Raw genomic sequence first — 22,666 nt, forward strand, 5'->3', positions numbered from 1 at the left:
CACCAGGGTCCTTTCTTCACTGTTTTTTTCAAATATTAATAAGCAGTGTAATTGCAACATGACTCACTGCGATCTCCTGCCAAGCTGGAGAGACTATCTGCAAGATGCAGGCTTTCTAGAGCGTTGCAAAGGCAGATGTGTGCTTGGGGACTCTTTTGGAAAGGTTTGCATTGCAAGCAGCAGGGGATGGAAAATGGCCAGGCAGTTGCTTGCCTTTGCAAGTCATTCCCTCACTTGCTCATTCCCTTCCCTCCTCTCTTAATGACCCCCTCGCACATGGGATTTATTGCAGGATTGGGGTTTGGTGCTCTGAGCATATAAGGCACAGCATAGCATGTGATTTTTATTCCATGAGGAAGGTCTGGACCGAGAAACCAGCCAGGATCATTTGTACTTCCAGGCAAGAGGATCCAGCTGATGGTGGAAGCTCTACCAGTGCCTGGGCCAGCTGTGGGCCATGCTGCTGGCCTCCCACCCAAGCACTAAAATGCCCCAGGGAACAACTTAGAGAGGAATAAGACAACAACAACACCAAAATTGAGATGACTGGAACCAGGGGAGAGGGGTGAAGAAGCAAGACAAGGAAACAGGAAAATGGTGCAGCACTGTGGGAGATGAAGAGCAACAGCAGAGCAAGCTGGCTCAGTTTGCTGTCTGATTATCTTTGCTCACTTCCAAGCTGAGTGGTTCCCAGCGAACCTGATGCCACTGAGCATCTACTGCAGCCCTGCCAGGCAATGCTGCTGCTGCCCTCCAAGCAGTGGGTGCTGCTTAAACGGCTTATGATATAGATTTGGCAGTGCCAGCTTGGACACAATCCCCCTTGCATTTTTACAGAGGTTGTTGCAAGGCACCTGAATTCCCACTCAGCAAGGATCTGACCATGACCCAGCCCCATGGGTGAAGCCCCATCTGCCTTCCCAGGCAGGCAAAAAGGATTCTTAGGAGCTGGATTTGAAGGGTCAATTCTCAGAGATGGAGAACAAGGTTTATACATCAGAGAACCCCCAAGACAGCAGGATTTTCAGCTGAGCAAGTACCTACAGGCTCTGCATCGGGTCTTCTTCAGTTTGGCCAACAGGGTAAAACCCCTCAGTACCAACATTGGCCAAGCATCACAAAATACCTCAGTTCCACCAAAAAAACCCAAAGCCCCAGTAGATGTGGAAGCAGCAGGCTTCCAGGATTTCTGCAGCAGCTGCAGCACTTACCTCATCCGACTCGTCTGAGAGGGTCCGCAGCAAGATGGGGAAGAGGCTGTCGGTGTGTCGGAACATCTGGAAGCAGAAGGATGGGTGGGCATCAGTCCTACAGGCCAGGTCGTACACAGTCACAGGACACTTGCCCCGAGGGAGGCTACCAAGAGCTTCACCAGCATTTTCCATCTAATCTGGAGAGCTCTTCTTCCTCAAGCTACAGGGTATCTGACAGCCAAAGCCTTCTCAGAAAGGGCAGGTAGACACACACTTGCAAAGCTACCAAGACAATTACAATTTGCACTGCTATCAAGGCAATGGAACAAGCTGGGAGCTGACAAACTCAGCTGAATGCTGAGTCCCCATCCTACCTTACGAGGAGTCTTGATGTACAAGTGGTAAAGCCATTTCAGGACTGCAATTCTGGTCATCATCCCAATGGATGTATCACTAAGGTGGTAGTCCAGCACCTGAACTATTCCATCCAGGTTCAGGGTCACCTGGATCCTCTCACAGCTGCATGGAAAGAAGAGAGGCTGCTTCAGTACTGTAAAGTCCAACTCATTCCTCCCATTGTGGGGAAGTCTACAACATTCCAGAGGCTGCATCAAACACCTCAGCTCAAACCCTCACTAGATGAAAGTCACCAGACCAGGTTCCTAGTCCAGCCAGCCCTTGAACATTTCCAGAAATGGGCTATTCACAGCTGCTCTGCAAAACCTCTGCCAGTATCTCACCATGCTGTGAGTAAAGAGTTTCTTCCTAACATCTAATCTAAATCTCTCCTAGTTTAAAACTGTTCCCCCTTGTCCTATCACTGTCTACCTATGTAAATAGTCACTTTCCTTTTGTATAATGCTTTGGAAGCAACAGAAATCTTTGAGGCTTTAAGGGTTACCACTTTTCCCAAACCAGCTGGTACCTACACATGAGAAGGCACTACTCTAAATTAAAACAGTAGCATGTCTGTGTGAGAAACTGGTCCATACTGCAGTTGCCAGATTTGGGGTTCAAAGATAAGAGATCCATAAATTCCATTCAGAATCCACCTCAAGGCTGACCCGCTCAAACAGCTTCAGAGAACATTAACCCATGTATTCAAACTCCAATCTGATGAAGGCATCCAGGTTCCACTGATCCCAATGGATTTGGGCTGGTAACTGCAGATGGTGCCCTGTCTGGCAGCGGGTTTGGGATGCAGCTCTCTGCTACAACACTGTCTTGAGACCTTCATCTTGCTTCCAAAAGATCAGGATAACCCCTCATCATAAACAAGAGATGAAAGGAAACAAGTCCCTTAGTTCGCCAGGACATTGTGCCTGTTAGAAATTGACAGTTGCTGCAGACTCTTCAGCTCTTGCTCCTCCAGTTTTTCTCCCAAACAGCTGGGACCTGCATTGGGACCTGCATTGGGACAGGTGACCCCAACAGAAGTTGTCATGATATGGCATTTTTATGTTCTGATTGTGATCCTGAAATCTACCTGATGGTTTCCCACTTCCTTGACAGCAAGGATATGGGAAGTACCTGTCACAGGAGACTCATTTAAGGAGAGGTAATGGTTAGAACCAAGATGGTTGGAGAAGACCACCAAGGGGAGGTTGCACTCAAGAGCCATGTCACGCCTCTCATATCCAAGCTACTGAATTATTCAAGGCTGGACCAGGCTCTTGCCGATTTTTCCAGTGTGCACAGAGCTGCCGTGCATCTTGTTTGATAAGAAATCCTAAGGGGCAGATCTCACGGTATAATTTGCAAGTAGAGCTGTGGCTTAATAGGATTTGATCTTCCCCAGGACACACGTTGTAAGGGCGAGACGAGAAGACTGCAGCCCCTCAGAGCCCTGCGGGGATCTGACTGCTTGATCTGCCTCACGTAACAGATGCTGGAGGCTGCAAATTGCATTTCACTTTGATGTTGAAAACAACAGCCGAGGGCCAAATGCTCAGACACACGGAACTGAAGGGAAGGAGGGACCCAGAGCATGAGGAGTTTGGGAGAGATGCCCAAGGGAGCAGCATCCCAGTCCATTTAAGCCAGCCCGAATGAACACTGCATTTGGTTTTCCTACAAAAGCATCTCCCATGGCAGCTGCACAGCCTGCCATGCTCCCAGACTTCAGACGGAAGAGGAGAACGAAACCTTGACCCAGTAACACCTCCACACCAAATATACTCATTGTCTGCACAGGAAGGGGAAAAAGAAACACCAGAGTAATGCATGTTTTCAGAGGGAAGAGGCCAAAAGGACAGCACAGAGAATTGGTGCCTGAAGCTGGGCAGTTTGGAGGTGGCTTTAATGCTGTCACATCCCACCAGCTCCGTGCTGCTGTGAGGTAAGTGGACGGGATGCAAGGTGCCATGGGCTGCCACAGAACTGTTAAGTCTGCTGATGCTGGACTTCTAACAGCACAGTAGAAGCTTGCTTCTACAAGCAATTTCCAATCTGTTTTGTGCCAAAATCACTAGTGAAAGCCCCTTCTTCATCACTGCTCATGATGCAGCATCTGGGTGGAGCCTGGGTGGCTCAAGCCAAAACCCACCCAAGCAGACCCCAAGAGGTGGCTGGGAGCACCAGGCTGACCTGGAGCCAGGCAGTCCCCAGCCATGCCCCAGCCATGCTCTGTGGCTCTGCTGGGCTCGGCTCCCACTAGAAGGGATTGCAGCTGGGAAAAGCTCCTCACTGGCTACCCTCTGCCTGCAGCTGCCGAGATAAACCTTTTAGGGGGGGTTGCTGGTGGAGAAGCAGTTCCTTTACTCAGCACAAAAGCCAGGCACCACCATGAAAGGTGAGGGGTCCGACAAACATGGGAAATTGGGCTAAAAACCTCCCACCAACCACAGCCCTCTGCCTCTGGGACAGAGTGGCACCAGACTACTGTGGGCTACCCCCTTTCCAGGGGTTACGGCAGCAGCCGAGCATGCTGCAGCTCCAGAGCCAGGCACGCAGCTCGGCCTGGCTCTCCTTAATCCCCAGGCAGGAGGGAGCGGGAGCAGCAGTAATGGCATTGCGTTAATGTGATCCTCGGGGCCTGCCACGCCGGCTCCAGCGCCGGCATCTGCGGCAGGGCAGATGTCAGATGCAATCACTTCCATCTAACCCACTACCCCAGATTCTCCTCCGGAGGATGAGTGTGGCCCTGGCACCGCCCCTGCCGTTCGCCTGTGACAGCGAGAACATGTTTTTAGGGCAAATTGAGCAATGATGGGGGTTGTGCCAGGGTCTTACTTCTGGATACTGGGAGTCTTTGCTCAAGCTCAGTGGTGGGGCAGAAGACCCATCCCCCAGCACATCCCCCCATCTCAGAAAGCACCCTTCAGCGTAAGAACTGAGCTTACTTTCCCACTACATTCAATCCACAGCAATGTTTTTCACTTCATGTCCTTTATCAACCCATTTTCTCACTTCTCCCCTTTCTTCAAGGGCTTCTGCCATCTCTCTCCTCAGCAGTCACCTTTTCTCTGCCAATGCCTGAGCTGTCACCTTTCTCCTGGCCTCCTGCCTGGCCCAGCTGCTTTCCTGACCCCATTTTCAGACAAGGTTAAGGTCCAGGCCAGGCTCTAGCCTTTAGGCAAGCCCAGCAAAATGGCCTTGCCAAGGGTGGAAATATCCAGGTTCTTTCATTGTGGTCCAAGTCACAAGGGCAGCTCCCATACAGGCTGGCAGCTGTGCTGCTCAATGGGCTCGAGCCAGCGGCCAGGACATAAATAGCTTTGCTATTGGTCCCACAAGCTGTCACTTTCTTGCCCTCCATCACTCTCATTTCAGTGCTCTCGGCTTCCTTCTGCTTACTGCAGTTTCCAAGATCTCCCAGGGAAATGATAAAGCCAAGGTCTAGGCAGAGGCATCCAGTCCAACGAGCTGTAGATCACCGTGACAAGGGCTGGGGCAACGTGCCTGAGGTCCCCCTCCAGCTCAGCCACCCAAGCATGAAGTGCGAACAGCAAAGGGAAGCCATCTCCTCACTCCAGGCTGGAAAGAAGGGCAGGAAGAGCCACCCTGGACCTAAAAGCTGTGCAGGACAAGCTGCTGGAGAATGGGATTCCAAGGCAGGCTTGGTGCCTTAGCTCAAAGCAAGCCATCATGCTGCCTCTTCAGCCAACCATCCCCCGGGTACTGCAGAGCACCCAACACCATCCCTACCCTCCACCAAAGTGTTCCCACCACCATGAGTTCCCCAGCTGCACCTTCAAGGTGCATCAGGCTCTGGGCATGGGGGTACAGCAACTTACAGCATGAGACAAGCAGCAGCTATTTTATCTTTGTAGTAAGGACTACCACATTCAAAAGCCTGGTTTAAATGCAGGCTTGGGCGGTTCAGCCACGTGACAGCCACTTGTCCTTTCTGCAGAGCAACACACAGCTTTACATGTCTATGTGTTGCTGACCACCATCTAAAGCATGAAGCCTTCCTTGCATCAGGAAGTACCACAAAGGCTCTTCTTGGAGATTTCATGTCCCTCATCTAGTTTGGTGAGGGACTGTGGTCCCATCAACCTTGTCCCATCACCCACACGGCCTAACACTGACTGCTTCCAGCTGTGCCCGACCCTCTGCCTGGTAGGACCATCCGGAAGTTGTCTCAAACTGTCCAGGTCTTGTTTTGAAACACCAGTGCAGTTACAAGAGCCTTACTTTCCAGCTGTTTTGGTCCATTGACGCAGGACAGACATCTGGATCTTCTCCTGTGGCAGCTCAGACCGACGGAAGGAAGCCCGGGCTCTGCTCCAGCAACCATGCTTCCACCTCCCCTTCCTGATCCAGGCTCACACCAGTGAATGCAGCAGCAGCATGCTCAGCCAGGCCACAGGGAGGATCCAGTGCCTTTGAAACATGGTTCTGGTCCACTTCCAGTGACAGTTTTTGCAGAAGGTGGAAGTGAGGCCCCCCATCTGGATGGGGAACCCCAAAACCCCTCCAGCCCTGCATAGCCAGGCTCTCCCAACAGCCAGTTTCTGTCTTGGCACAGACACGGTCTCCATTTCCTAGTGGATGCCACCAGGAAACTCCCTCCAAGTAAAGCTGGCAAATACTTGGAAAGCATTTTGGAGCATGTTTTAGGATCAAGTGTGTCAGTTTGTGGCCACAGGAATGCGCCCAGCATCCTTGTATTAAGCATTCACGCCTTGTCATCTTCTTGGATGGCACCTTCCCAGAACATGGCCCTCTGCAGACGCCAGGCCATGATCTCCTCTGCCCCCACTGACCAAGGTCCTCCCTTCCCTGCTGCTGGAGCACTGTCCCTCTGCAGCCGGCTGGGGAGGGCAGAGGAAGGGGCGTGAGAGCTGGATGCTTGGCATTGGGCCATGCTCCATCATTTGCTCGACGGGGGAGGCTGGGAGAAGGGGGCGGGGGGCCGGAATGAACAAAAACAGAAGCAAAGAGTGACTTCATCTTAAAAGGCAGCTGCAACTTCCTCTGTTTGCAGGCTTTCCAGCTTTTCCCAGCAACGCAACGGCTTCCTGCGGTCCTGCCTTGACACCCAGTGGGCATTCAGCGTGCTGGCAGCTGCCGCTCCCCGGTGTGAATTATGGCTGCTGATGGCCACGGGTGCCAGCTCCTGCCTCCCTCCGGCTCCAGCACCAAGCCAGACAGCCTCAGCGATGGATGGAGCACCAGGCAGACGTCCAGGGCTCCCGTCAGCCACATACAGCCCTCCCCCCAGTCCTGTGCCAGTCCCCCACAACAGATGCCATGGCAAAAATGGTTCAGGTCCCAGTGCTGGAGCAGCAGAGAGGTCGCACAGGACAGGTAAACCCCACAGTAAAGCCTGGCGTTTCCTGCTGAAAAGGGCTTAGGAGGGCTCAAGAAAAAGTCCCTCTGCAAAACCAGGTCTCTTAGAGATATGGAGGGTCTTGCCTTCTGTCCCAGATGGTTTTCCCTGGTGCTTGAGGTGCTGACAGAGCATTTCAGCTCAAGCAGCTGTTCTCCTCCAGGCTCTCAGTGACACTGGGACAAGTCATCCCAGCTCTCCCTGCTTCTGTCCCTCTTCAGTTTTCACTCCCTCTCTCCCTCACGTGCAAGATCTTCAGCACAGAGCCACCATGGCTATCACTTGTCCTCCTGACTCGACGCCTCTTCTTTTTCTTCCCCCACCTTCTTTCCCATTTCAGCCCTATGCACATCCACTTCTGCACCTGCTAAACTTCAAGAGCCGAGCAGGGTCAGGATACGGCAACCACAAAAAAGCCAGGGAAAATCATTTAACTACCATAAACCAACATTTAGGTGCAAATGAAATGACCTGTACTTCCATGAGAGAAAAAAAATTAAGGGCATCATTAAGACCAAGGAGTAGCTGGGCTGTGCAGAAGTGCAAAAAAAGGAACAGAGAGTACAGACCATCAACCTGAAAAGCTGATGCTTGCACTGCTCTGGGATGTGTTGTGATGGGCATCACGCTGTTAGGAAGCAGCTAAAGCAAGGCATCCTATTTTGGGGATCACGACAACAAATAAAAATAAGCATCAGCACAATGAAGTGTTGGAACTCACTACCTCAGAGTAAAGGAACTGCAGGCAGCAAGAGGAAAGGAAAGCTATTAGAACAGATGGATTTGGCCCCCAATTCAGACAGCTGGATGGGAAGAAAGGTATTTGCAGGAGAGATGATTTAGATGAAGTATTGGGAGAGATCATGCTGGGCACAGAACTGGTGCAGGGCTGACTAATGCCACACAAGGCTGGCAGGAGGCCAAGACCTGTGCAGCCCTAGGTCCAGCCCCATAGCCCTGTGCCATGGTGGGCTGCCAAGACGGCAGCATGGAATTGGGTCAGTCTCTTTGGGGGAAGAAACACCTCAGTTCATCCTAAAGTCAAGTAATTTTGGTGTAAATACACCAGAGAGAAGCAATTCCTAGAGCATCCCCAGTCATCCACCCTACTGGAACCAAGAGACCCCCATCTGTCTCCCAGCCCAGCATCTGTCAGTCATTGTCTGTACCCTAAGAAGCTTTCTCCTCAAGTCCCTCTGAAGCAACAAACAGACCCTACCTGGTTACTGTGAAGACTCCGCTGTTGCTGGAGTCACCAGATGCATCCAGAGAACCTGGGGGCAGAAAAACAGGAGACACAGCTAGTGGGGTGATGGGGAAGGTAGACAGCAGGACTGGGAGGCTGGAGAGCTGCATGACCTTCTGCAAAGATATCACCAGTCATGGCCTGAGGGTCCAGGGACCCAAGGGATCCCTCCTGCCTACAGTAAGCATTTTACACTCCTTGTCAAGCCCTTCCCTGCTGCCAGACAAGCTGGTACAGAACTGCACTTACCCAGCAAAATGCAAGTGGGCACAGCTTCAGACCTCTGCCCCAAACTGGGTCCCCTCCTCTGTAACAGAGGCCCAGACACATCCTGCTGATGGTTTCAACCATTCTTAAAGAAGTAGCTCAGAACTGCAGAGCTGCCTTTGACTCTCCTGATTTCAATGCCTAAAGATACCACATGCATAATGAAGGTAGAATCCAACCCAGGACATCTCCACCTGGCCACAGCCTGACTCCATGTCGAAGCCAAGTGACTCAAACAGCTTTCCAACCTCTGCTCCCTGCTAAAACTGGGTCTTACAAGCATGGTGACAAAGCATGACAAGATGAACTTGACTCTTTGTGCCCCCTTGTGCCAACAGCCTCTACTCACACAAGCAACATCACTCCATCAGCATGCCTGGACAGCAGAGCTGAGTTTCTCATAGAAAGGCATCAGTTTTATCTGATCCTGCCTGCTTCAAGGTGCAATTTGACACCAGAGGGGCTAAGAATAAAGCAATTAAGCTTTCTGTTGATATTTTAAAGCCCTACTGTGACAAATTTTAATACAAGAAGGTATTCTTGGGACAAACAAGGAATAAAAAAGTTTTTGTTGCTGTGCTACAGCAGTAAATTTTTCTGCTTTCTCTCTTCTAGTAAGAAAACCTGTACAGAGTTAGGTAATGAAAGCTCTTGCACCTTTATTGAAGACTAAGATGCTTATTTAGACTGGTATTTTGAGGTGCCTGGGTCCACATTATGGATAGAAATAAAAAAAAAGGAGGAGGAAAAAGAGCACTGCATTGGCCGGGAATCGAACCCGGGCCTCCCGCGTGGCAGGCGAGAATTCTACCACTGAACCACCAATGCTGTCCTGCATGCTGCCTCCGCGCTTGCCGCCTCCTCCTGCCACCCCAAACGCCACCCATGCCCGCACTGCCACCCCTGCCACCCGCACCCTGCCTCGGCAGCTCCCCGGGCAGCTCCCCGCCTTGCACTGCTGCTGTTGGACAAGAAAACCCTTCAGTCTTAATCCCATCCTCCTGCTCCCTCTCATGGCAGGATTTTCCAAAAGCCACTGGTGGGCGTGTTATAAGGAGAGCACCAGGCTGAAGGTGCAGCTTTAGAAGAACACCTATCAGCCCTCGTGATTTAAACACTAACACATATTTCATACACCTGGACAACAAAGATGTGTTGTGCCAGAAGAAACGTTTAGTCATGCCAGCACAACAGCATCCAAGGGACGTTGGAGGGCTAACACCACTGCTGTTCCCAGGCATTGATTCATAGGGACCACTTAAGTTTCTTTTCACTTGAACCCTCCTTCAGGTCTCCCATCCCACTTGCAAACTTGTGCCTTTTTATGTGCTGGAAATTTTAGGACTGGGACAATACCTGCCAGATGGTCTGGAGAGCACCATGAATCTGGAAAGGATCCAAAATTATTCTCCTTTTTGTTCTCAACCGTTCCCCACCACAGACATTCTCCATGCACATGTTGATGCTCTACCAGGACTAACACAGCTCTCTGAGTTCTCCTTTGGGTGACGATAGCTGCTCCCAAACTAAAAGTTATCTTTTTCAGGTCAACTTGATGACTAAGTTGAAGGGGAGCATGGTGAGAGGATGGGGATGCTCACCAGGGCATGCAGCACTGCAGCCCCACTTGGGCTCCAGGTCAGAGCAATGACCCTCTTATGCAGACTACAACAAACGTGTCTGTCTCAGCAGAGGATCATCTGTGCAACAGGTCTCCAAAGAAAGCATAGAGATCCCGTGTGCTCTGAGCTGCTTCAGGACACCAAATCAACTCAAGAACTTCTCTTGAGAACATTCCCTTGACCTTCCTCACACCTCTAATGGCCCAGACCAACTGAGACTCACCGGTGGTCACTGCCTCTGGCTTGGAGACGGATTCCTCCGAGGTGGGCTCTGCTGGTATAGTCATTGATGGCTTGGCCTCATCCATTTCATCATCCTCTGGGATGACCAGCTTCATCAGGCTCTGGTTGCACACGTTCGCCACCTCCTTGATGTCTGAGTGAAGGCAGTGTAAGGAACACGCAGTCCCACACATGGGCAGGTGCCAGCCACAGAAAAGCCACTGCAGCCCCACCAGAGCTGCCCCAGCCCAGCTACCGCAACCCCCCTCACATCCAAAGGGCCAGTGCGGGTGTTAGCACTTGGTGGGAGAACTTCTCCTGGACCTGCACTCCAGGGGCAGGAAACAGGCACTGGAACAGGCACTTCCCTGTGGGTTGCTGTGGCAGGAATGGGAGCAGCTCTGAGTTACAAGGATACTCTTCTTGCGATCATCGTAGGAGAGACACGGCAGGACAGCGGTCAGGATCCCTGAGGAGTAAGGCAGCATCACCCGGCCAGCCAGCTGGATGAACTCCCGCATCCAGCACATGGCTGTCAGCTGGATCAGCTCATCTGGAAGACATGGGACAAGCAAAGGTGAGGCAAAGGGCAGCACTGGCTCCAAAGGCCAAGAACCACCTGTAAGCAGGGAGCTGCCTCTGCTCCATCCTGAGAGATCTTCATCTGGGACAGTTTAGTCCCAGAGATCAGTAAGACCTGAATCTGCAGTGAGCTTGAGATTAAACACAATCATTAGGTTTCAGTTACCCCAGTTCTACCCTTAATGCAGGTTTCCTAATTTACAAGTATTCTGTCAAGCTTCCCAACACATAAGGGTATTTCTTTGGTCCCACCCACTGCAGCTGTGGGTCTGGGTCAAACATCATTCCTAGAGCTGGGGTTTTAACAGCCTCCCCAAATTCTGGAAGAGGCACCACCGCCAAGGCACTCTGCTGATGCAAGGCCAGATTTTAAGCTTAAACAGTGTAAATTCATTGGGAATCAGTTTAATCAAGAACAACCGATCTCAGTCTATCTATACTTTTCTGTCCCCCAAGAAACCCACTCCCATTGAGCAATATTTAAAGAGCAGTTTAAGCTTAATGAGCACAACTAGGGAACAAGATCCTTCTCAGGAAACACATCCAGCTGCAGCTGTGACTCTCTGCCACTGCCTATACAGCAGACCCATGGGAGCTACAGTGCAGCACTGGCACAACCACACACATCCTTAACTATCTGACCTATGCACCAAATGCCACCAGAGGTTACAGTAAGACCTTACAGAGATCCTCCTAGCAGTGCTGGATATCCACAGGTGCCAAATATTTTTCTTTTAGGCCCCTCTGTTTTGGAGGATGCCAGACCTGTGTTGTGGCTGTGTGATCTGCAGTACAAAAGCAGTTGTGCCAACTTCAGGAAAGCTGCCTGTTCCCCACTTCCAGCAGAATTTTCATGCACAGTGACAAAAAAAAGGCAAGCAACTGAGCTGGTGAACAGCCTGCTGGAAAACTCCTGGCCTGAATCTACAGTGGGCACCACAAATCAGGAGGCTGGTGCTACTGCCCGGTCCTGTGCACTCACCTGCTGCCTGGCAGTGGATCACCAGGATATTGGCCATTTCTGCAAATTTCACACTGGAGGGATTCTTCTTGATCTCCTTGAGGAATTCCCCAAGAGCCACCTCGCACCTGTAGAGACGCAGAGAGTCAGAACTTGGTTGCCTTAGAGCAATTAGGAAGAACTTATGGAGACTGTCTTCTGCAGGTGCACATGGAAGGATGCTGGTGGCACGGCAGAAGTGTCTCCACACAGGAGCAGGGTCAGGAAAGATGATGCTGACAAGCTCACCCTGCCCCACAGCAGACTGCACACAGCTGCAAGGACAGAGGTGATGGCAGCCCAGAGGCCCCCCCAGCTTTCCACAACTCCCCCACCGCCACACAGGCTCTGTGGATATGGAGGTGCCTGGGATGAGGAGCAGGGGGGCAGGTGACAGCCAAAGCTTTCAGTGCTTGTTCCTTGACATGGGGATGCTGGAAAAAAAGAGATATGGGTAGGATCCAGAAAGGCCTGGCAGCAGGAGAGACCCAGGCTGGTCTCACCACTTACTTATGCCCTACAAAACCAGTCCAGCCGATCTCTCCCAGCACAAAATGCCAAGATCCTCTGACCTCCCTGAGAACACGCAGACATTCCTGCACTTCAAAATGCCTCTGTCTTGGGACCAGCAGCAGTATCTGTGGAGCAAGCTCCCAATCCTTGCTTCTCTTCTCCACCCAGGAGATGCTGGGCTGGAGCTCTGCTTTGCCAAGAGAAGCTGTCATGCTGCAAGTTTCTTCAGAGAGCTCATGCGCATCCCAGAACCACACACCAGGCTCTGTGACTCCGACATCAGGTGCTTGGAAGCCAACAACTCAACCAAGCCAAAACAGTTTGTCCCCCAGTGTAGAGTATGGTCACGGGATGGGGGAGGCCCTTGCCAAAGACACTCTGATCCACTGCCCAAGCCAATCTGTCTCCCACCACACACATGGAGCTTCACTGCAGTTACACAGAAGAACTGCAAACCAATAGCAAAAGTGATGGATGAACAGCGAACATCACACAGCCCTCATGCCCAGGCCGCCTCCACACTCACATTTTCCGTATCTCCTTGCTGTTGTCTCCCAGGATCTGGAAGAGTCCATCTAGGATTTCTGGCAGGTAATCCAAGAGGTTGATATCAGGCACAGACTCTAAGACCAGGATCTAGATCAGGGAGGAATACGAAAGAAGAGGTGAGTTTTGGAGATGCGGACTAACATCACCAGCACAAATCTGGCAGGATACTGAGGAATTCAGAGCTGAGCTGTGTGGGATGGGGGGGAAGAAAAAGAGGACACTGGGGAGTTGCCCATCTTGGGAAACAGCTGAGCTAGCACAGCAAGCAAGCAATCAGCCTGCAGCAGTGCTACCTTTCCAATCACAGCTCTGCAAAACAAAGCAGGGATCGGGAATGACTACCAAGACGCATCCAGGCAGACCTGGGACGGCTGAGAGAGCACAGGGGAACACATCTCCCCATACTCTGGCCGGGCACCAAGAGCTCCTGCCTTGCAGAGAAAGGAGAGAGCAAGTGGAGATCCCTTGCCTCCTGGAGAGCAACATCTCTCCATCACCTCTGCGTGATGGAAAGCAGCCTAGCGCTATCCCTTGGGAGACTGTAACCTCTAGAGCACAGTATGTCTATTTATACAAGCAACACTTTAAGTGTACTTTCTACAATGCCCTGAGCAGGCTGGCAGAAACGCAGTGCCACGTCACTGTAACTGCAACAACAAGGTGACAAGGGAGCTGCCCTTTTAAAGAAGCAGGTAAAAAACTCTGCTGGCTTAAAAATCTGCTGAGGTAAGTCCAGGAGCTCACACATCACTGTGGATATCTGCAGTTTGCCTGGACATGGGAAGCTGATGGGACACAACGTTCTGGAGTTCAGACTGGCAGGCACACATGGCACACCGTGTACCTACCCAGGATATGATGAACTGGCGGGCGTACTGGTTGTTGGAGTAAATCCTCTCACGCAGCAGCGGGATGAAGCCTACCAGGTCGAACTGGTTGCTCTCTGTCACGATATCCTGCAGAGCCCAAGCAGAGGGTGTTAGGATGGCTAACAACACACGTCCATGCAGCAGCCCTCCCGCCCTGTATTTTTAAGGCACGTGACAGGAAAAGGATAACAAGCATGAGTCTGCATGTCAGGAGACCTGGGGAGAAGGCATCATGCAGTTTATTCAGGCAATGAGCTGGCAATTCCCCTCAGGCAGAGACTAATGCTGAGCAGGACCCAGAGAGGGATGCTCCTGACTGCTGTGACAGCCTGGCTGAACAGGAAGCCGGGAAGCTTCTCTGATTCACGCCTCAGTGCTGTACTGCACACATGAGCAAGCACTTCTGATGTAGCCACGTGGATATGGGTGGGAGAGTCCCCTCACTTCCCTTTACAGCTCTTTCCACATGCTTGGTGGATTTTGCTGCATGGCCGAGTCCCTGGGCCTGGTGCAGTGGAGCACATCTCCCAGCAGGAAGGTTTGCAGAGGAGACTGAGTTAACTGCTGTGATAACAAGGAGCAAGGGCAGGACCTGGCAGTGAGCAGCTCACCTCTGAACAGCAGCAGAAAAGGAACTGGGAGGTCTGTGGCAGTAAAAGACCATCAGCAGGCAGAACAGGAACGGGAACCAAGCCCACACCTTGAAGCAGCAGCAGCAGCTCCACTCATATCACAACTCCCTTAGGCAAGGGAGGGAGAGCAGAGGAGCAGCCCTTCTGCTGCCTGGCACAGCACTGCAACCCTCACTCAAACCTTGCTTCCACCAGCTCCCACGAGCTGAATGCACGCATGCCACTGGGATAACCCACGAGGCCCTACATCCGGCTGCCTGAGAAGGCTACCAGAGCCTTGATCGAAGAGGCTGCAGCCAGTGAGAGAAAAAAATATTCTGACAGCAGCCACAGGACTGAGGTGGGATGGCTTTAGCAGCTGCAGCCTCAGGGACTGACATATCCCCAGCCAGGACATGCCTCCAGCTTGCACCAAGGACTCTCAGCAGAGGGCAAAAATACCTTGAGCAGCCGATCAAGGAGCTCAGAGCCACTTTTGACATTTGGGTCAGGATCAGCAGCCAGCTGTGAAAGACAGAAACAAAGAGACGCTGCAACAGCAGGTCCAGGTCTGCTCCCTGTTCTGCAGCGCAGCTCACAACAGGCTCACAGGACTGTTACTCTCCTTTGACAACACAGGGACAGACATACAGAAGTCCCTTTATCTCCAACTTCTCATTAGGCTCCAAAAAATTCTCCTGAGAGACTTCTTAAGGGAGAGATCAAGCACACATCACCTCCCCCAGCTATGCAGGTTTTCATGGGCCAGCAGTCACTCCCAAGGAACAGAGAAGTGCAGGTTACCAGTGAAAATCTGCAAAGGCAGACATGCACAGACATAGTTTTGACACTACAGACCCCACAAAGCCAAAGTGCTGCAGATCCACCTTGCCTGCAGCAGTTCTCTCAGCCTCATTTTCTAGTACCATTCAACAAGGAGCAGGAGAATACATCCTGGAGGCGAGGACAGAGAACAAGGTATCTGACAGTCAACTTCATACCCACAGTATCAGCGGCTACTGTGCAGGAACTGCTCATTTTGCTGATCCTTGTGGGTCCCTTCCAACTCAGAATATTCTGTTACTGTCCTTCAGACCTGTCTGGGTCAAAGTAAATCAGTTTGCTTGGAAAAAAAATCTTGGACAATTTGGTTTGGAGACGATGAGGACTAGTCCTCGAAAAGCACATGGGGATTAAGAGGAAGCTTCTTACCTTGCTGAGGCCATCGAAGAGCACGTTGAAGTGCGGGAGGACAGAGCCCCTGGCCACCTTGACAATGTTGTAGAGAGCCTCGCAGGCGTAGTACCGCAGTCGACTGTCAGCATCATTGAAACACGTCAGCACTGGCTCAATCAGCTCTTTCAGGTACAGCCCAGAGTCCTGGGGACACGAGGAGACTGGTTAGCTAAGGACCATGCCACAGCGAGTGGGAAGAGATGCCCTGGAATACACTACAAATATTCAGGCCTGTGATGGCTTTAGTGCACCTATGCCAGCCAGGATTTACTAATGAATTTTGAATTTTATTACTGAATTTTTTTATTCAGGTACAGTGAGAAGCAATCAGGTTTGCTGGGCATCTGCCTCATCTCCTGCCTGCAGGGCAGAGGGAGCCAGGGATGGATTTCTGTAAGGGCCAGTGTCAGCAGTGCACAGCAGGAAATGGAAGGGCTGAAACTCTTGTCAGCTCTTTTAACACAAACTAGCACCCAACCAGCTGAGTCTAGTCCTGCTGCTGGAGACTGAAGATGGACAGAAGCCCTTTAACCACACTTAAGCAGCTGCCAAGATGTAACCCAGGCCAGAAAGTGCTCCTGGGCCCAAAGGGTGTGGCTGGGTGTGCTGGGAAAACTCCAACACAACCCAGTTGTAGGCTGCAATAGCAGGAGGGAGCCAGGGAACTGCGGGGCCACCAGCCCGAGTCTCCCCATCACACTGATCCAAGAGGAGCTGCTGTTCTCTCACCGCAACCTGCACAAGCCAAAAAACCCATCACACCTACCTTGCCAAGGGCAATGGAGCAAGCAGCGAGGCCAATGAGTCCCCCTTTTCGGCTGTGGGGGTGCTGGGAGAGCGCAAACTCCTGTGACAGGATCTGGATCACGTGTTTGATCTGGGATGTGTTGTTCTGAGCCACAAACTCTCGCACCAGCCTGGGGAGAGGAGCAAGAGGCACACAGGGAGGTTTAGGTTCTGCCTGATACAAACATTGAGGGGCTTGGTGTCAGAGACAGGGACTTTCAGCCACAACAAGCACCAGAGAAAGCAGTACTGAAATCCAGAATGCTGAAGGAACCCAAAAGCAAAACCAGAGCTCTCCCCTCCTCCCTGTTCACATTCACCAGCAGCTCCCTGCCCTCCTGCTGCTCTAGCCTGCAGCCTCCTACACCGTTCACAAACTCTCAGCTCAGGATGTGCTCTCAAGGGCCAACCCAGTGCAGCTGTGTGCTTGCAGAGAAGTTACCAGGTCTACACACCCTCTCCAACAGGGCAGGTTATCCAACAGGGGTCATTCACCCCCAGCATGGCACAGAATGGGAGCCCAGCACGCACCCAGAGTGCTGGTGGCTTGGCAGGGAATTCCTGCCCACCAGACCCACACACAGTGCCATGGTTTTGGACCCTTCCAGCCACCCATAAGTGCTTCAGTTAACATCCCATATATATAACTTTACTACTAACAGTGTATTTCAATATTCTTAAAACAGCCCAAGACTTAACAAAAAGCCAACACAGTTTCCATATACAATACCTGCTCCTCCCCAGAAACTTGCAGGTCGTTACCCAGAGATAATTAACACATCAGTTGCGGATGAAGAGATCCATATCCCTGCTCCTGCCTACAGAACTGCTTCCAGGTCCCAGCTTGCCCAACCAGCTCTTCAGCCCCAGTTTGCTGTTGGCAGGGCCCTTGGCCAGGCAGGGAGGCACAGGCAGCTGTGCAGGCAGCTGTGCAGGCAGCTGGAGCATTGGTGGTTCAGTGGTAGAATTCTCGCCTGCCACGCGGGAGGCCCGGGTTCGATTCCCGGCCAATGCAGTGCTCTTTTTCCTCCTTTTTGCTTGCATTTCTATCCATAATGCAGACTTAGGCACCTCAAAAACTTTGCCTAAATAATCATCTTTACCTTAACTGTCAATAAAGGTGCAAAAGCTTTCACTGCCTAATTCCATACAGGGTTTCTTCGGCACTATATAAATCTCACACTTCCAAACAGGTGCCACCGGCCATTCACACACTTTATAATCCAGGAACATCATTACAGAAGACGTTTATGAACTTTTCCTCCCCAAAATTACGAACACCAGCTCTGCTCTCATGCAGCTCTGCAAAAAGCAGTTGCTCCCTTTCGCCTTGGGGGCACCAGGCAGCCCCTCCCTCACTCTCCCTACTCCAAAGCCAAGTTCTTCAACAGTTACAGTCCAATCCCTACTCACAGACTGCTGCTTTAGGGATTATGGCTCCATTTCCAATCCTGCTCCAAGAAGAGAAACGCACTGAGCTCGAGCAAGACAGATCATTGGGGTGATCATTTTACTGCCTACATTTCACTGATGGAGCTTTGAACAGGAATAAGTTTACAGGCTTCCTTCGCAAGTTTAAAGGACTCAAGATTTAACTAATGAGGCAAAAAGTGCAGCATCAGAGCCTGCAAGCAGCAGGAGCTACTCCTGCATTACCAGCTAAAGGATAAGGAGGTTCCTGAGTCAAGAGGCGGCAACTCCCTCCTGGCTTGATGCCATGGACATGCGAGTGATGCTGCTGGGGGCATTCTGCGATGGGTTTTAGATGAACTAAACCTGTGAAATCTGTAGGAAAAGTTGGCCCTTGCCTTTTTCCTCTTCACACTCTTCCCAAGTTGTACTTCCAGCTTGATCACATGAACTGCCTGACCGCAAAGCAGACTTTAGTTAGTGTAAGGCAAGCACAAACCCTTAATCCCAGGGCAGAGTAAGCTGGAACAGAGCTGCTTGGATAGGGCACAGAGCATCACCCCTCACAGTGCAGCAAAGGGGTTACTGAAGTACCCCTGAGACCGGAGTTATGACGACATTGCAAGAATCCCACCCTGCAACACTGCAACCCACCCAAAATAAATTATTCCTATAACAATGACAGAAAACTAAACGCACAGAACAGCAGAAGGCACTCACTGGGTTGGGTTTCTAGCAAAGCACACACTCACTCTTTCCCAGGTGCCACTTTTCTCTGTTGACCGCTCACACAGCCCCCTCCACGTTTCAGGCCGGCAGTTCCCACATCCTGCACTGAACCCTCAGCAGAGAGACTCCATCCCCATGTCACCGACTGCCACGCGTGCCTGACTGCTCCCCTTGCAGGCCCACCACGGCCACATCTCCCACCCAAAACTCACCCACCAGCTCGGACCATCACTCCCAGCCCTGCGCTGGGCTGCGCCCTGAGGCGATGCTTCAGATCTCCTGTGGGAGCTGAGCTCTCAGGCAATGCCCAGGGAGAACACACTCCTTCCCAGGGAAAGCTGCGGCCCAGCACAGCAAGGGTGAGAAGACAGGCAGGGTACAACAAGCAACACCAGAGGGGCATGGCCACACCAGAAGGTGCCTGCAGACCTTTGCCTGGGATGCTCCGAAAGGAAGGCCCGCTGGAACAGCAGCTGTGCACAGGAAGAACCAAGGGCAAAACCCGATGGCCAGGGGTGACAGCAACACTTCCCACCTCTCTAGCCAGCATCCAGCATGGGACAAGCTTGGGTGAACCATCGGGGGAGAGGTGGGATGCCACCAGGACTCTGGATGTGTCGCAGCACAGCAAACAGTACATTTCCTACAGTGATGCCACTCATGTATTCACCTCGCATAGGGCTGTGCAAGCGCAACTGCACCGGGCACCCGCCGTCAGAACGAGCCTCTGCCACGGGCTCTTGGGATGCGCCCGGAGCCAGCGGGTCCTCACCCGCACCCAGGAGCTGACGCGCTCGGGGATAAACTTCAGTGGCCGGCGGGATGGGGCTGGGAGACAGGGAGCAGCTCTGGGAGAGATCCCTCCTGCCCGAGCACCGCCCACGGCGCTGTCCCCGACAGGGTCACCGTGTCACCTGAGCCCCTTCCCGGGGCTGCCGAGCCCGCAGGGTCCCAGGCCAGAAGCTCCGGTACCCCGGACGTCCCGGGGCGACCGCCACTCCCGGGCAGCCAGGCCGCTCCCTCCCGCCGCCCGGTGTACGGCTGGACCCACCGAAGCATCACGGGCCGGCTCCCGCCACCCCGGGGCCGCAGGGAGCCCTAGCAGCACAACACCTCGCCCCGCCCTTCCCCGGGGCGCCGGGCCAGGCTCCCTGACCCCAGCCCCGGGGCCGCCCGCACCGGCACCGCCCCCATTCCCGCTGCCCTCCCGGCTGCCGGTGGCTCCCGCCGCTCACTTCTCTATCTCCAAGGCCGCCACCTTCCTCTTCTCATAGAGTTTGTCGGTCAGCGCCCGCACCACGCCGGGGGTCAGCGGCGACAGGTCCCGCTCCGCGTTCATGGCCCCGCCGCCGCCACCGGCGGCCACGTGACCCCGACCGGGCGATGCGGCCACGTGACCCCAACCGGGAGGCGCGGCCACGTGAGCCCGCTCCGCCGCACAGCGCCCCCGCGCGGCGCGGAGACACGCTGCACCACCGGCTCATTAACCCCTGGGGTCATTAACGAGAGCGTCATTAGGGAGAGACGCCTTTGCCCGGATAGCCCGAGGAGGCACAGTCTTATGTCTAAAAGGATTATGGGCACAGGTTTATGTCTAAAAGGATTTAGCAGCACTTAATCATTGATTAATTTAACGTTTACAAAGTGATTGGACAGCCTTAGCTGCAACAGTCACTCAATTATCTATAAAGTGTTTTAATTGAACTCAAACATGCACCCACACAGACACACAGGTAGATATTTGTAAATGTACCCAACTACAACTATTAAAAACTCCCCTCAAGTGCCAGTGAAATACTTGGATCGAATGCATTGGTGTTCCTCAGCAGGTGAGGGTTGAGCCTCAAGGTGTGGGGGTATCGGCCCAGACTGCACCACTTCAGCTTGTGGCACAGACGGATTGTTTGTGCGTGGCTAAACGTCTCCAAAGGATTGCCCCTCTTGTGCCAGCATATCTGGCCACCTCACACTTCACAGGGTGCCTTTTGAAGGTGACCGGAACATCTAATTTCAAGATCCCTGTAATGCCCTTGGCACACCCAGCATGGAGGTGTCCCACCCAGGTAGAGCTGGAGAGTCCAGACTAAACTGGAATTACTGGCAAGGGCAGGATTGACAGCAAAAGGGATGGATGTGGCGAGCAGCTGCGCCAGGAATCTGCACCTCACTGTGGATTTATCTGAAGATTGATAGAGAAAAGCAGGAACAGAAGATGCCACTTCCCATAACATGGAGCCTTTTCTGCAGGGCTGATGCCCAACTCTCATTCCATCTGCTTCCAGCCAGCTCCTGCCATATAGCAAGCTGAGCCAAAGAGGGATTTCAGCTTCTGCTGGCTGGTTATGGGCTCAAGGGCTGCCTTTGTTCAGGCCAGTACCTTCCCACGTGCAGCAAAGACCTCAGAGAATCCACTGATGTGGTAATAATCCCCCTCAACTAAACCTACCATGTCTAGGAGAACAGAAAAGCTTCCTACAACTTTCTAGCAGGAAACCCTGCAAAGAGTCCACAAGAAAAGCTTGGGGGACAGAAAGCCCAAGGAAAAAAACTGTGTCTAGGATTTGGCTGCTGCTTGGCCAAGTCAAGAGCAGGGCACACATTTTACTGGTGTGTATGATCACACTTCATGGTTAATGAATTTACCTTTGCCACAAAAGTCCTCAAAATAAACTGAGAAAAGGGAACACAGAGCACAATGACACTGGTTTGAGTACAGGATGGCACATGGATTGACACCACAGTGCCACTGGTCCAGCATAGGGAGCCCAGCACGTCTCCCCGCTTCAAACACAGCACTCAGCACAAAGGTCAAGTAAAATCAGACAAAAACAAATTACTAAAAGTAATGTGCAGAATGTAATTAAACCACAACCAACTTTAATTAAAATGTAGTAAACAGGGATCAAATACAATCTAATGGAACTGGGACATCACACGTGCCCATGAGAACAAAATGTGAGTTGAGAGACAGTGCAGAAAATCCCCCACCACCTTTCCTGCGTTGTGTTCCGCTGAAGAGGACAGACTGGTCAGAAAATCCCATTTCCAAGAAGAACTCCCTTCCTGGAGAGCAGAAGTCAGTTGTTTGCCTAAAAAGAATTTCTGAGACCTGTTCCTGGGTCTGCCATATTTTGGGGTACCTTTCCTCCATGGGACAAGCACTGGTTCCCAGACCAGAGCACTCCCTGGGCAGGTCCTCACCTGGACAGGTACGATGCCATCGTTACAAAGGACCAGAGGGAGTTTCTCTGAATCCCCCAGCAGGTGCCTCTTGAAGCACAGCACAGGGTCCCCTCTCCTATTACAAAGGCCCGGGCACAGGACCCTCACCCAAGGCAGATGCCCCTCTCCACTGATAGCGAGGGTCGGGCTTTTGGCTTTAGTTCTCGGCGGCTGCAGGAGAGGCACAGAAATAATTTCAGCTGGCACTAACCCATTTCCCACTGGGCAAGCAATGCAGCAAAACACCCACTGTGTTTTCCCTGGCAGGTGCTCCTGTACCCCACAGCAGAGCCCCCCCTCACCCTCTCCCAGTTGATTTAGGGCCATTCACAAGAGGAATCTGCTTCAAAGAGAGAGAGCCTTCCAGAATAACAGTTTAAAATCCTTTCACTTAATTGAATCATGCAGTACAGCAGGTAAATAATGATGCACCAGATGAGACATGGCAAATCCCCTGGCTGCAGTGATATGAGACTTATGCAACAAGCACAAGCACAGCATGAAAACAGTACAAAAGCAAGAAGACAAAAATAAATCAACACGATCATCGGTAAAGATTATTTCCAAGGAGATTAAAAAATGAATTTCTTATTAGGGCAGAAAGCTGACTTCCCTCATTCTAATTCAGCTACTAAAGTGTTGGGGAAGGCCAACACTTTAGTAGCTGGTCAGAGCCCCACTGCACAGGTCCCAGGACAGAGGAACTGGGCTTCTCTTGGATAACAGCTCCAGTCACTCCCTTAGTAAAAAACAGCTTAATACGCCCCAGGGAATCACCCAGGATCATCTCATTTTACAGAAACAAAGAGGAAATAATGAGTGCTGACTTGCTG

The 22,666-nt window shown here is 52.1% G+C and overlaps 1 protein-coding gene across 1 annotated transcript in view; it reads right to left on the reverse strand.

Annotated features, from left to right (window-relative positions):
- The window catches only part of VAC14 (VAC14 component of PIKFYVE complex), a 58,863-nt gene extending 38,887 nt beyond the window's left edge, over positions 1-19,976 (reverse strand). Inside the window, exons 1-12 of the mRNA XM_082289975.1 lie at positions 19,847-19,976; positions 16,453-16,603; positions 15,663-15,830; positions 14,913-14,975; positions 13,819-13,926; positions 12,948-13,057; positions 11,891-11,997; positions 10,745-10,879; positions 10,328-10,480; positions 8,189-8,243; positions 1,568-1,712; positions 1,212-1,277 (exon numbers count right to left, since the gene is read on the reverse strand). Coding sequence (XP_082146101.1) covers positions 1,212-1,277; positions 1,568-1,712; positions 8,189-8,243; positions 10,328-10,480; positions 10,745-10,879; positions 11,891-11,997; positions 12,948-13,057; positions 13,819-13,926; positions 14,913-14,975; positions 15,663-15,830; positions 16,453-16,603; positions 19,847-19,950 — 1,365 coding nt within the window. The 5' untranslated portion in view covers positions 19,951-19,976. The remainder of the gene's footprint in view (positions 1-1,211; positions 1,278-1,567; positions 1,713-8,188; positions 8,244-10,327; positions 10,481-10,744; positions 10,880-11,890; positions 11,998-12,947; positions 13,058-13,818; positions 13,927-14,912; positions 14,976-15,662; positions 15,831-16,452; positions 16,604-19,846) is intronic.
- Positions 19,977-22,666: the final 2,690 nt, after the last annotated feature.

The sequence above is a fragment of the Coloeus monedula genome (genome assembly GCF_965178545.1).
Source record: "Coloeus monedula genome assembly, chromosome: 13".
NCBI classification, from domain to species: Eukaryota; Metazoa; Chordata; class Aves; order Passeriformes; family Corvidae; genus Coloeus; species Coloeus monedula.